The sequence below is a fragment of the Lampetra planeri genome, chromosome 7, assembly GCF_965212315.1.
Source record: "Lampetra planeri chromosome 7, kcLamPlan1.2.h2, whole genome shotgun sequence".
Taxonomy (NCBI): Eukaryota; Metazoa; Chordata; class Hyperoartia; order Petromyzontiformes; family Petromyzontidae; genus Lampetra; species Lampetra planeri.
Window position 1 is genome coordinate 13,547,160 of NC_136113.1, and position 13,263 is coordinate 13,560,422.

The 13,263-nt window shown below is 49.3% G+C and overlaps 1 protein-coding gene across 1 annotated transcript in view; it reads left to right on the forward strand.

Annotated features, from left to right (window-relative positions):
- Positions 1-13,263, forward strand: part of LOC144720019 (tyrosine-protein kinase receptor UFO-like) — a 69,109-nt gene that overhangs the window by 23,965 nt on the left and 31,881 nt on the right. Inside the window, exons 5-6 of the mRNA XM_078596436.1 lie at positions 11,533-11,619; positions 12,133-12,248. Of these exons, the coding sequence (XP_078452562.1) occupies positions 11,533-11,619; positions 12,133-12,248 (203 nt within the window). The remainder of the gene's footprint in view (positions 1-11,532; positions 11,620-12,132; positions 12,249-13,263) is intronic.

Here is a 13,263-nt window from a genome sequence, read left to right on the forward strand (position 1 = left end):
CCGATTGACTGGAGTGAATAGGTGAGTGATTTACCATAACTCACCTTGACTGCGTCATGGTGAATTATATCCAGTGCAGTATGATAGAAACTGGTTGCTCAATGCCAGCTGTAATAACAGCAGGATGTCACGTTTAGCACGTGTTAACGTGTCTGCTAAACATGCCTGTTGCACTTCTCTGCTACCAAAACGACATCGATGCCTATCCAATGATGCATTTCTACAGTCACTTGTTGTTCGTATAACGTTCAATTCAAATCGTTGTATGCGCACCTTCTTGACTTATTAGAAAGAGACCATTCGGTACTTCGTTACTGCTAGCGGGACCCCCCCCCCCCCTTCTTAATTTGTCAATAAAAAAATGTCAATTTGTCAAGTAATGTTAAAATGTATTCGCAGGGCCCCTTCGTGCAAAGTACGATCTCCAACTATCAGTCAATCAATCTCTCTGCCCTTTCTCTCTCGCTTCTGAACGAGGTCCGTTTCCTGAAACGTCCGCCTTTGTACATTGTTCGAGTGTGAGGCCACGGTAACGGTGTGAATGTCGGGGTACATTTGAGGAAATAGTTTTTTTTGTGAAAGCAGTTTCATTGGCGGAGTCAACGGATTTGCAAACTGTTTTGTTGAACTTCCTCGTGCGTGACCGCCAACTCGCGTGGACCATTGTGGCAGTTGAAGAAAGTCTAAGGGTGCAGAATGGAGCCGGGCTTTGAGATTATCTACGCAATCGATTTCTCTGCTGGTCATCCGTCAAAATTGCCCAACTACTCCGATAAATATCACAAAGGCAGGTGAGGAGGCGAGGAGAGCCTCTCTGTGGTCCACTGGCAGGGCTGGGAGACGTGCCGTGCTAAGCGTAGCTTGTAGGGGTATCCTGCTTTCGGGAGACACGATGGTGCTGGGGGTTGCACGCACCCTGGGTCACATGCACGCGCGCGCAACCTGGCTTTGCGTTCGCACGTAATACATTGATCCGATTTGACCAGAGTAATGTGCCGACTAATTTGAAAGCCGCAGGCTTAAACGAAAAACATGAAAACAATGAAAACTTCGCAGCACGTCAAGTGCCCCACTCCACCCCCCCACCTCCCCCGATTCTTCTCGCCACGAGAAATTTCTCACGAGGGCTAGCGGAGTGACCACTCTTTTGTAGGGGGGTGAGGGGGGGGAAAACAACTCTCAGCAAAACATAAAAGGGACCCAAAAAAACAACATAACCAACTCAACAGCACTCTCGCCAGCTCGCTGCGCCTTGCGGAGTCGCGTCGCCGTCGCCAGCGTGGGGCTGAGCGCGCGCAACGATCATTGCAAAGGACGCGCGGCGGCCGTTCTGTACCCGCACACGATTAGCCTCGAACGCAAGACACAGCGTGGGCCGCGAAATGTTTATCGCGATTATAATTACCGTTACAGACGACGGGTGTGGATCGTTACATGGGAGGGTCGTGAGAGTTTGGCGGCTGCCTTGCTGCCTTTACGCGGCGGCAGTGTGGAGCGAACACGGTTGGTGATTATGACGACGATGATGATGTGTATTTGTGTCGAATGGGCCAACGCAACGCGTTATGTTGAGGAAGAGGCGGCTGCATCCTGGTCAGAGAAGGCGCAGGCCGGTGTGGCGGTGGCAGGGGGAGTCTGGAGTCGTCTATATATTTTTATTTATTCATACCAACATTATATTCCGAATCAATAAAACCACAGTATCGCTCCACGTGAATATTGCTACGAGTAACGTGCAGAAATTAAGATTGTTCTTTTGGTTATTTTGACATCGTTTGGTCGCACAATTCGTGCATCGCATTTAGAAAAGACTGTAAGTGAAATGACCAAGGTGAATAACGATGGAGCGTTTGGCTTCGGGCATGGGGTGGTGGCGAAACAGCCAACGGAGAGAATTGGGTTTACAAAGAGGGCCTTTTCTAGGCACCCTCTCAAACGATATTCGGGCCCTGATTGCGGGGAAACGTTTTTAAGAGGTAATGCCCACTGAGCTATAAAGCTCTTTTTTAGAAGCGACCTGACCACAAATGATAGCTCTACGTTGTGGATTATCACGTGGAAACTTACAGCAGCCGAATATACACATACACGCACGTTTCTAAATGTGGAAGGAAAAACTGGAGAAACCGGAAGAAAACAAATCCACATGAACAGGGGGAGAGAGACACCGCGAACTCCAAATATCCAGGAGTCAGGGTCGGGATTGAACCCACGACTGCTTGCATACCAGGCGTGGTAGTTAACATCTCCTAGCCACCGAGGAGACGGAGCCGCGGACGTGGCCGTGACCTCGACGTGTGCCTGGCGATGGCGGGCAGCTACCATCAGCTCTCCAGGGGAGCGCGTCACGCTGACTGCCCCCTTTTCGGCACACGGGAATGTCATCGGAATCGCTGGCCTTTTGCAAAGCAGGTCACATGAAGAGAAGCATTCCTTTGTTGTTGGGCTTTTTGTCTTCGTCCTCAAGACAGATGAGTTTCAAATGAGAGAAATGTCATGCCACGAGTGGAATTCTCCGTGCCCCCTCCCCCCACCCTCCTGTCAATTCATTCCTTGGATGCCGCTGCGAATGCCTTCTGGTGGCCCTCTGGAGTTAACCGGCTCGGAGCGCTGCTGAGATCCTGAGTTTGATTACAAGTTTTAGCCGCCCATACATAACACGGGGGTGGGGGGGGTCTCCTCGTAGAGAGGCAATGGTCTTAGTCTGGTCAATATAAACATGAGTGTGAGTATACCCACCTCTTCCAAGAAGGAATAGGCAAATTACCTTTAAGAGCGGCTGTCTAGAACTTCCTCTGATCCCCCACCCATGCCCCCCCCCCCCCCGTTACCCCCCCCGTCTCTCCCCAACACACAGCTGCTTTTATTGACGACTGTGCGAGCCCAACTCTCAGCATGGGTGACAAAATGCGGGCAGTAAACAGGAAACTCACTTCTGGAAAAATATCCATCCCCTGGCTGTTTCAGCTGAGGGTTAGTCATGCAGAGATTGGGTCGAAGACATCGCCAGTCAGTGGGCCTGTGTTCTTGGGAGAGGTTGGCGGGTGGGGTGGCTTTAAAAAAAAATGAAAACAATGGTTCCCACTCAAGTGTTCCCACTCTGTGTTTTCAAGTCGTACCCATGCCTCGGCTCCAGCTGTCAGGTGGGAGGAGGAAGGGGCAATGTCGCTGCTGTGTGTGAGGGGCAACATTAATTATCGTGATTCACCGCTACGGGAAGAGTGAACTTGGGTGGTGCCAAAGGGGACATTTGTTGGTGTAAGGGCCCTGACAGTGCCCGTTCCTGATTGCGCCGCATGCTGTTCGCCATGACAGCCCAAGTTTCGCTCTACGTGCTGCGTGGAGCAGCCTCTCACGTTCTCCCTCGATGTATGATTGTACAGCACTGCTGGTCGCTTCTGCTGCTGCGTGGGGGAGGGGGGGGGATCATTGCGTGGATGAGTTTCCACAATCAGAGCCAAAGAACCACGACGTTTGCCAGCATTGCGTACGTCAGAGAGCCGTTCGAGAACCGGAAACGCCAGCAGCAGCCAGCGATGCCTTATGGTCGCTCAATTCAGGTCCCCGAAGAAGCTCCCCAGCACGTGCGGCGAAACGTCGGACATCGTCCTGAACTGCACGCGGCACAACCCGAAAACACATCGGAGTGTTATGCAGCAGCACAACTCTGCAAAGCCACACAGTCTTAAGAGGTTCCTCTTACCGTACTGAATTTATTTGAGTAAAAATGAATACTCAGCAGTTGGCCAATCCACTGCTCTACATATGCTTCCATATGTTGTGTCAGTCATGGGGGTTATTTGACCATACTTCACCACGCTGATCAGTGTGGGTTAGTGAATGGGGAAGGAGGGCTCGGTTCAGACGGCCCTCTAAACTGGGTGCTGAAGTTACAGCTCAAAATGAAAATAAAAAAATCGATATTTATCGTGAAATTATTCGTGAACATCATGGGACCTCCTTTGCCAGTACCAAAATATGAGAGAGAGAAAAAAAAGGGGAAAACCTATTCTCATTACTCTTTGGTTCTTTCGGTAAAGTCACGTCGTTAGAAATAAAATAAAACAAATCACGACGTTTCGGGCGCAACACAAGCATCACGACGTTTCGGGCGCAACACAAGCGTCCAACAACCACAGGAAGAAAACATTGCTGAAGTGGGCCATGAAATTATTAATGAGGAGGGAACACGCCTCTGAGGACTTCCATCACCGCTGGTGTGAGGTCATGACCTCGTAAACCAAAGGCATCGAGGTAGCCTGCCAAGAGGCATGAGGAATCGACAGTGACTGCAAACGTGCACCACCAACGTGAAATCATCATCATCATAGGCTATCCCTCGTGATCGAGGATGATAGTCATCCGTAGAAAATATGGATGGCCGAAGAGACCAATCTGGAATTTACAGATTCTGCCGAAATATCGTGCACGTGTGTCCAGAAAGGGTGTGTGGAACTGGGAAAGTTAGTCGGGCAGCAGCGTGGAATACGACGTGAGTCATAAACACGGAAGGCACGCCGCGGAAAAAAGGTCTGAAATTAACACGAATTTACATCTGTCACGGCATCTCTTAATCTTCCTGCTACGACTCGCCAAATAAATGCACGGCACACTGCGCGAGTTGGACTTTGTTACGCAACGCATGCCGATGCGATGTTCCGTCATCTCAAAGCACTCGGGGGTGTCTGTTTTTTTTCACAAAAATATTTCCCCCCGCGAAATCTTCGGATTCCGTCAGCCCTGGCGGCGAAGGTTGAAGCGACTGTTGTTACTCAGCTCAGTCGAGGCGAGAGCAGGCGCTGGGCTTGGTGACTCACACCGTGGGGGCATTTCGCCCGCAATTTAAGTCGCCCCCGCCGCTTGCGCCGGCTTCAAGCGATGCTCAGATTGCCGCCCCGGTGGTGAACTGCGGGTGAAAAATGATTCACGCCTGCCGGATATTATTTAAAAAAAAATAATTTTACGAAAATAAATAAATCACAGCTTCCTCCATTAGCAATGTTTTGTTCGAATGGTTTTGAGGGTGTTTTGTTCGTCCTCAAGTCGCGAACACGCACCGCTGTCTTCCAGCCACACCGACGCCACCCCACTGTTATTTACATTTCACCCTTTGAATTCTTTCGTCGGCTCAATTGACTAATGAGCTTGTGTCGCCGTGACTCACGGTGGGAGGAGAGGGAGGAGGGTGAAAGCCCCCCCCCCATTCCCCTCTGCCCTCCAGGGATTAGACTGAACTGGCGAACGGTAAACGTTACTTTTAACAGAAATTCACGATCGGATTTTGGATCAGGTCCTGTAACGCAACCTTTGCCCCGCAATTGTTCCCGAGTGTTTTTGTTGTTTTTGTTGTTTAGAGTTGTTGTTGTTGTTGTTTACAAATGCACGGGAGCTGCCTGAACGCCAACAAACAACCCAACAGTGTGTGTTTGGAAGCACGCGGCTGCTCTCTGCTAACATTGGTGGTTGGGGGGGGCGGCGGCCTTTAATTGATCACTCCGGGGGTCTTTTCATCACCGAATTGTACAACGTCACAAGTCTTACCGCAACAGCTGCGAGTCACACAGTCCCGAGGGTGGGGGGGGGGCTCTTTGTTTATGCAGCATATAGTTCACAAAAACAAGGCGCAGAGGACATCGTGTACGTGTGATGACATTGCTGATGATGCTTTATACATGTCACGTTTGTTTTGCTTACAGGGGGACACGTGCTGCCAAATCAGTGGTTCCTTTAATTAAAAAAACATGCAACGAACGGGCTTTCTCAGATTTGCTTTTTGTGATAGGGAACGGACATATTTCCCTCTGACCCACAGGTGACTTGCGTTGCCTTTAATCGAGAGTAGGTTGTCGTGTTGCTGACGTTATATCCGAGTTAGCCAAAGGTGTGCCGTTGCGGTGGCTTGTAGATGATTACGTAACAAAAAGTGATGAACGAATGAGTGACTGCCTCTGGCCGATTTTTTTATTTTTCATCCACCACCCAATGCGCCTCTGGGAGCAATGTTCTTTTTTTTTCAACGGTTTTACTTTAACTTGATTCCTCTGTTTGTCGTGGTTAAATCTTGTAATCAAAATCTCGTCCACTTCCCGTTGCCTAATGAATTCCACATTTTGCACACACGTACTCAGATCCGGTGACAATGCATGCCTGTGTCAAAATCGGCATTGATTAATCAATTAATTCGCTACTTTAAAGCAATGTACATGTTGTATGGACGCCTTATTGTTATCAGTGTTCTAACACGGCTAAGCATGCCCACAGGATGATGAGCTAAAATGTTCACCCACCTTGTGTTTAACGCCGTGAAACTGACTCTTGCGAAAGAGCTTCATTTGCTCATCGGATTCCTCCGGTCGAAACACATCTCTCGATTTCTGTGTTAGAGGCCGTCCATAAATGACGTCACGCGATTTTGGACGATGTTTTACCACCCCCCCCCTCCCTCGTCACACGGCGTCACAAAAAGTCAGACCCCTCCTCAAATATGACGTCACAAAGCTCTGCCCCTCCCCCCAAAACCATATTTCCATTTTGAAAATAAAACATGCTTCAAATCGCTTTAAACTATTGGCATTGTGGTAATTTATTGACGGCCCCTTACTTTACTGCTCGGCAATCCACGTAGCCGCCGCCGTGGTGGTGGTGATGTAATCGGTCAGCACACGGAACTTGAAATCCAGAGGTCGCCTGTTCGACTTTGATCTCTCATCGAGCCGCAGTTGGAACAATGCTGCAAGTTTTTTCAATCCCACCACCCCCCGCGCCCCGCCTCTGGGGCCGTCCATAAATGACGTCACTCACCTAGGGGGGGGGGGGTGGGGGTCAGACATTTGTGACGATGTGTGACGAGGGGGGGGGGGGTTGAGAAATGTGACATCACATCAAAATGCGCAACTTTAAATATAGACAACACGTTCTACTTAATAAAATAGACTTTTTAATAAATGTTTTCTCCTACAACATCAGAGTGCATCGCCACATTAAATACGCACTACAATAAAAATAGTTTAAAGCGATTTGAAGCATGTTTTATTTTCAAAATGGAAATATGGTTTGGGGGGGGGGGGGCAGAGCTTTGTGACGTCATATTTGAGGGGGGTCTGACTTTTTGTGACGACGAGGGGGGGGGTCAAAAATCGTCCAAAATCGCGTGACGTCATTTATGGACGGCCCCTCTGTTAATCCACGTGTTCGTCGATGGGCAGCGAGCACGTGGTGGGGTAAAGTGTGGGTCCTCCCACCTCTTCCAAGACACGTGGCCAATGTGGGAAGAAGAGGCGAAGGGCTGTCTCGGTGCTCGTTCTAGTTGAGGCCCTTCCACCAGCAGTTGCGTGCGCAGGAAATTGCAGCGCTGTACCCTTGGCTTTTAATCTTGTTTCGTACGGCTGCTGATGTAGACGCAGAGCGACAGCTGCAATTTCACATTCGGGTGGTCAAGTCAGACAGCCGCGTCAGGAGTGGCGGAGTGGCATCGTCGCTGCGATTGTCTCCTTCGTATTCGTGGATCGGGCGTTGCGTTGCTAAATGTTGCATGGGCTGTTCCGGATGACCACAGTCGCACACCGGAGAGAGTTTTAAGTTTTCCATTTGTGCATCAGGTATCCGCATCTGCCGTGGCTCGTGCGGTTTAGGGTGGACCGTGAGCTTCGTGGAAGATCAAACCCAGGGATCTTCTGCCTTGGCTCTTGGCTATTAATTGTATTGTAACAGTAAGCTTGTATGCAAACGAACCTTGTGCAAGTTTTGTACCTCTGCACTTGCGCGAACGTTGCAGGAATGTCAAACAACATTGACAATAATTAACTAACTGTACACATTTGGCCACGATAAACGCTGAACTAAATAAAGCCCTCCTCTGATAGCTCTCCGTGCGTTTTCAAGAAGCTCCCAAGCACGTGGGAGCAAAAACGTCGGACATCGTGCCAACCATGGGTGGAAAAAACCCGATTTTTCCAGCGGCAGGCATCGGGTTTTTTCTTTAATACAATTAAACCCGTTTTCGTGGAATTAAAACCTGGTTTAATGAATACGAGACTTTGATCCAAGGCTTAGGCTGCTTCCTCGTCGGTGCTGCTATCGTACTCGGGGGGCCGTCGGGCACGGGGTAGTCGTAGAATGCGGCGGGCAGGTTGGTCTTGATGAACACGAGCTTCTCCTGCACAATCGTGGGCGCCAGTGAGTTCCTTCGCTTGGAATGGATGAAGCCCATCGTTGAGAAGTTGGCGAAGTGCGGTTCTGCAATTAGAACCAATTAAACCGGATTTCTCCCAATCTCAGATGATCGGGTTTAATATAAAAAGACAATTAAACCCGATTGTAAAAAACCCGACTGTGCCACCCCTGGTGAGAACCAACCCGCGGGTACAACTGCGAAGAATCTACTCCAGTAATAGTTAGAAACCCACTGATGTGCCTGTCCCTGTGGGAGTTACAGTATCAGAGTTGCAACGATGCACATACACACACGCACTGCTCTCCATCCCTGGCATTTTAATCACGTAGTCCAGTGGCATTATTATTATTATTATTTGCAACGAATCCCCCCCACACACACCCACCACCACATTCCGAATCATAACTGGAGCGTACGGAGCACAAGGCGGGTGTTTGTGATTTTCAGGGGAACTGTGCGTGCTGTGTGCGCCTTCATGAGATGGAATGGCTTGCTGCTGCTGCTGCGCAGGCCTTTGACATGCACGGGCTTTCAGCCAGAAGATTTGAGAGAGAAAAAAACACGCGCCCAGGGTTCGGGGCAACGGAGATGGGGGAATCAAGAATCTTTTCATCGCGCAGGGCATTTCACTTCTGAATGGGAGCATCTTAGTGACCGTCGTATCTACCAGTTACCGTGCGTTCCCTTAGCAACCAGTTGCCGTGCCTCCCCTTAGCTACCAGTTGCCGTGTATCCCCTTAGTTACAAGTTGCCGTGTTCCCTTAGCAACCGGTTGCCATGTCTCCCCTTAGCTACCAGTTACCGTGCGTTCCCTTAGCTACCAGTTGCCGTGTATCCCCTTAGTTACCAGTTGCTGTGATCCCTTAGCAACCGGTTGCCATGCCTCACCTTAGTTACCAGTTGCCATGTTCCCTTAGCAACCAGTTGCCATGTCTCCCCTTAGCAACCGGTTGCCATGTGTCCCCTTAGTTACCAGTTGCCTGTTCCCTTAGCTACCAGTTGCCATGTCTCCCCTTAGCAACCAGTTTCCATGTCTCCTCTTAGTTACCAGTTGCCGTGTTCCCTTAGCTACCAGTTGCCATGTCTCCCCTTAGCAACCAGTTGCCATGTCTCCTCTTAGTTACCAGTTGCCGTGTTCCCTTAGCTACCAGTTGCCATGTCTCCTCTTAGTTACCAGTTGCCGTGTATCCCCTTAGCTACCAGTTGCCGTGCGTTCCCGCTGCTGCCAGTTGCTGCTGCGTGCGTGTGCTGCAGCACTGTACAGAATATTCCGTTCATATCGGGACGTGCCAAAACACTTGAACGAAGTAGCTATCCAATAGACTGAAAAACAATTCCGCTGACTGTCAACAGAGGTTCGTTGGTCGGAGGAAAAGGAAGAATGTAGAGCCGAGATCAGTGGCAGATAGGTATGCAAAATAGAATGCGTCAAAGTCACAGGGCGGCTTTTTTCAGAGATGTATTCTGAATTTTTCGTACAAAATGCGATGCTCAAAAGAGATTAACTGCTGGGTGAAAGGGTTAATAAACGCCGTGTCTAAATAAACTACTTTTTTTTATTTTACCAGGCAAGGCCCACTGAGTTATTTAGGTCTTTTCAGAAGTGACCTGGCCACAAATTATATCTCAACGAAGTGGCTTATGTGGAAATTTATACCAGGTGAGGGAGTTAACATCTCGCCACCGTGGCATGTCTGAGACAGCATCACTGAGTTCTTGGGTTCGAAGCCGGGCATCAGCTGGCCATAATTAAACCGGGTTCTCATGTACAGCGATGTGTTGATCTCAGCCCGGGCATCAATGAGTGGACAAAAAACCCATCGTGTAAGATTAGTTTATTTCAATTAATTTTAGTATATTTCAGCTCTGGCAATTGAACAAAATTAGTTTTGATACACGCGCGATGAACGCTCTTTACAAGGTGTGCCTTCGTGGGGATAAGGAGGCCCAGCGAAATGACCTTCAGACGTAGTTCTGATTGTCATCGTCCACTGCGTGGTGCATTCCTATGTCTGACGATATCACGCCGATACGACGCATAGAATATAATTACGAGGGTGGAAGGCAAAAACATTATTTTCATAAAGCAACTGTCGGTTTTTATCCTCTAAATGTGCGCTTTGATTAAAGCCTGGACTTGCTTTGTAGCTTACAAGGTTGCACATTTCGCATTTGGCACCAGAGAATCTTATCCCTGGGAACCCTGCCACCACATCTCCAAGGCTCCCTGGAAACATACAATACAAAGCAAGGCCATTCTCTGTGAGGAAATACAAAAAAAAACCTCGGAAAACCTCTGGCTCTCTGTTTTGGATCAATGTGAAAATGTGGCTCTGGTTTTTTTTTGCGGCCGTACCTGGTGCGGACGGGAGGCAGCGCCGACCAATTGAGTGTGTGTCGCGTGGACACGGAGGCAACGCAAGGGAGGTGCACACGGCCAATGGCGAGCAAGCATCCCACAAACGAGCGCGCTGCGGCGCAAAGCATTTGGACTCGAGCGGGATGCTAAACGACGCTCATGTTTTCCATCGGCGAGATTCCCTGCGCCCCCCCCCCACCCCGCGCCCCCCTTGAATCGCTCTGCTGGTTAGAGCGCAACGGTTTGGTGTGGTATTCGTGTCAACAACTTTTGTGTTCGTTCTCGTTATGTTTGCACACTCGCACCCTGAAACGTCACGTAACTGCCGCCACTGCCGACGGTCTTGAGCTGTGGTGGCCCTTGTGTTCACTACCTCGCCTGGTACGCAGGAGGTCGTGGGTTCGATCACGACCCTGACGCCTGCTGCTGTATATTTGGAGTTTGCGGCGTCTCTCTCCCCGTGGTCGCGTGGATTTTTGTCTGGGTCCTCCGGTTTTTGTCTCCACATTTAGAATCAATAAGTTTCTAGTATTTGGCTGCGATAAATGTCCACGTGATAAGCCACTTCGTTGGGCTATCATTTTGCGGCCAGGTCGCATCTGAAAAAGAGCTATATAACTCAGTGCACCTTACTTGTTAAGTTTAGTTTTAGTAAGAGCTGCTTAGTTCGATGGGTGAATGCGATTTGGATGTATGCAACGACTATATGAACTCGGTGTGCTGCAGTCACGAGTAACGCTATCTCAGTCTGCATCTTCACTCAGACCGCGTTGATTTCACGTCGTCAGTCATGCTTGGCTCGTTGGTGGGCGGCAGTCGTAGTCATTTTGGATTTAGTTTATTGTCCTTCCCCCAAGCACCTCCGATTAGCATTGTTGGCTATGTATGGTAGTCATTGTAGACTAATTTAAAGGAGCAATTCATCGGAGGTCGTTGACGTCACGGATCTCATTAATTAAATGAACGCTGCCCTGCCGCCCCCTGTCCTCTGCCCGTCTAGGAATCACCAGCACAACGACATACTCCTGCCACGCTTCCAACGACAAAGGCACCAGCGTCTCCAGACCGGCGAGGGTCAACGTAAAAGGTGAGAAGCCGGCTCTCAGCGTTGGAAATTCACATTTTGAGGGGAGTCCTGGAAAATAACCCCGATAATCCACATTGGGGGGTTTTTGTTTTTTTACAAATTTAGAGAACCCGCACCACAAGAGGAAAGATGCCTGAGAGGGCATCCATTATGGAGGTTTAAAGAATTGTGACAATCCAAGGCCGCAATTTGATTCAACGATATTTTTTTTAATCAAAATTTTACCATCTCGTTTACATTGTTTTGTTTTATTTGTACAGTTCCGCTGACTCCATTAACCGAATGTAACGTTATCATTGTCATACAATTTGCACAAACTGACATGGTGTTCGACATTTCGCACTGCACGCTTCGTCATTAACCGAAATTCAAGAAGCTCCCATGCGTGGCACAACCCGAAAAGCAAGCACATCCATCGGAGAGCTACGCATGCAAACTCCGGAACACAAAAAACCCTCACACAACACGATAGTTTTACATCCGCAATGTCTGGCATCGTGTCCCGGTGAGCAGCGCTGCCCGACCCCCCTCTGGCTCTGAGCGTCTCGGCCACGACCGCGCACTCCGTGCAGCTGAGCTGGAGCTTGGGGTTCGACGGACACTCCCCCGTCTACTCCTGCCGCGTCCAGGTAAGAGCCGCGCCGTCCCTCGGTGTCCCCGCGAAGAGATCTTATTCTAGTTCAGAGGAAAAGATATTCCATTCCTTCCATTATCCCACCCGGTGGTGGTACTGGCCCACTGGGGGTTAACAAACTTGGACGGTTTTCGCGAGGACCCTGAAGGGGTCGGATGCGCTGTGAGTCGGGGTGGGTGGACGGGCTCACGGATCGTTTATCGACGGTCGCCGCGCCCGCAACTTGGCGGTGGATATTCGACTTGTGCAGTGGCACCACGCAGCTCGGCTCTCTCTGTCGTGTTCAGGCACAGGTAAAGCCACTCGGTGGCATAGTCTTCTGGTGTGCAGGCGGTGAAACTGCACCAGAGTCCACAGGCCGGAGGGACCCGGGGGCTATGATGGTGGAGGTAGACGGCCTGGAGGTCCTATTTAATTATTTGCGCCAGGGCACTATGCAGACCACATTAGGCCACTCAACCGACGTGGCGCGTAAGGTTTTAAAATGGACGTGAAATAAGAAGTGATCAGGATTTATGAGAGCAGACGTTTTTAAATTGTTGTGTATATATATCCCACGTAATTCTATGGTTCTGGCACTACGGAGTTACCGCACCAACGGGACATGTGAGGATGTGGCAGAGGAACTCCATATCTTAAAGAGAGGGTCCTTGCCTATAGCAGCTATAACATTTTATTTCAGCATGCCTAGCTGCTGATGAGACAATGTATGTCTTAACAGGTCCAAAGTATTCTTGTACTGACTCAATGTTGCTGAAATTATGCACTCCCAGAAGGCCGTTGGGCCAATGGGTTGTGTAAGAAACACTAATTATTTTGGGATGTGGATAGACAGATATGAGGGAGATGTATTGTCTGCTAATTTTTTTTTCTTAAGAAATACAGGGTCAGTTTCATTCACATACTCTACAATTAGATTTTCTAGAATTATCACCGCAGGTTAACCTTGGCCAACATTCGCTTATATATATATGTTTTTGACGTCCTTGCAATTTTTTTTTATTCATTGA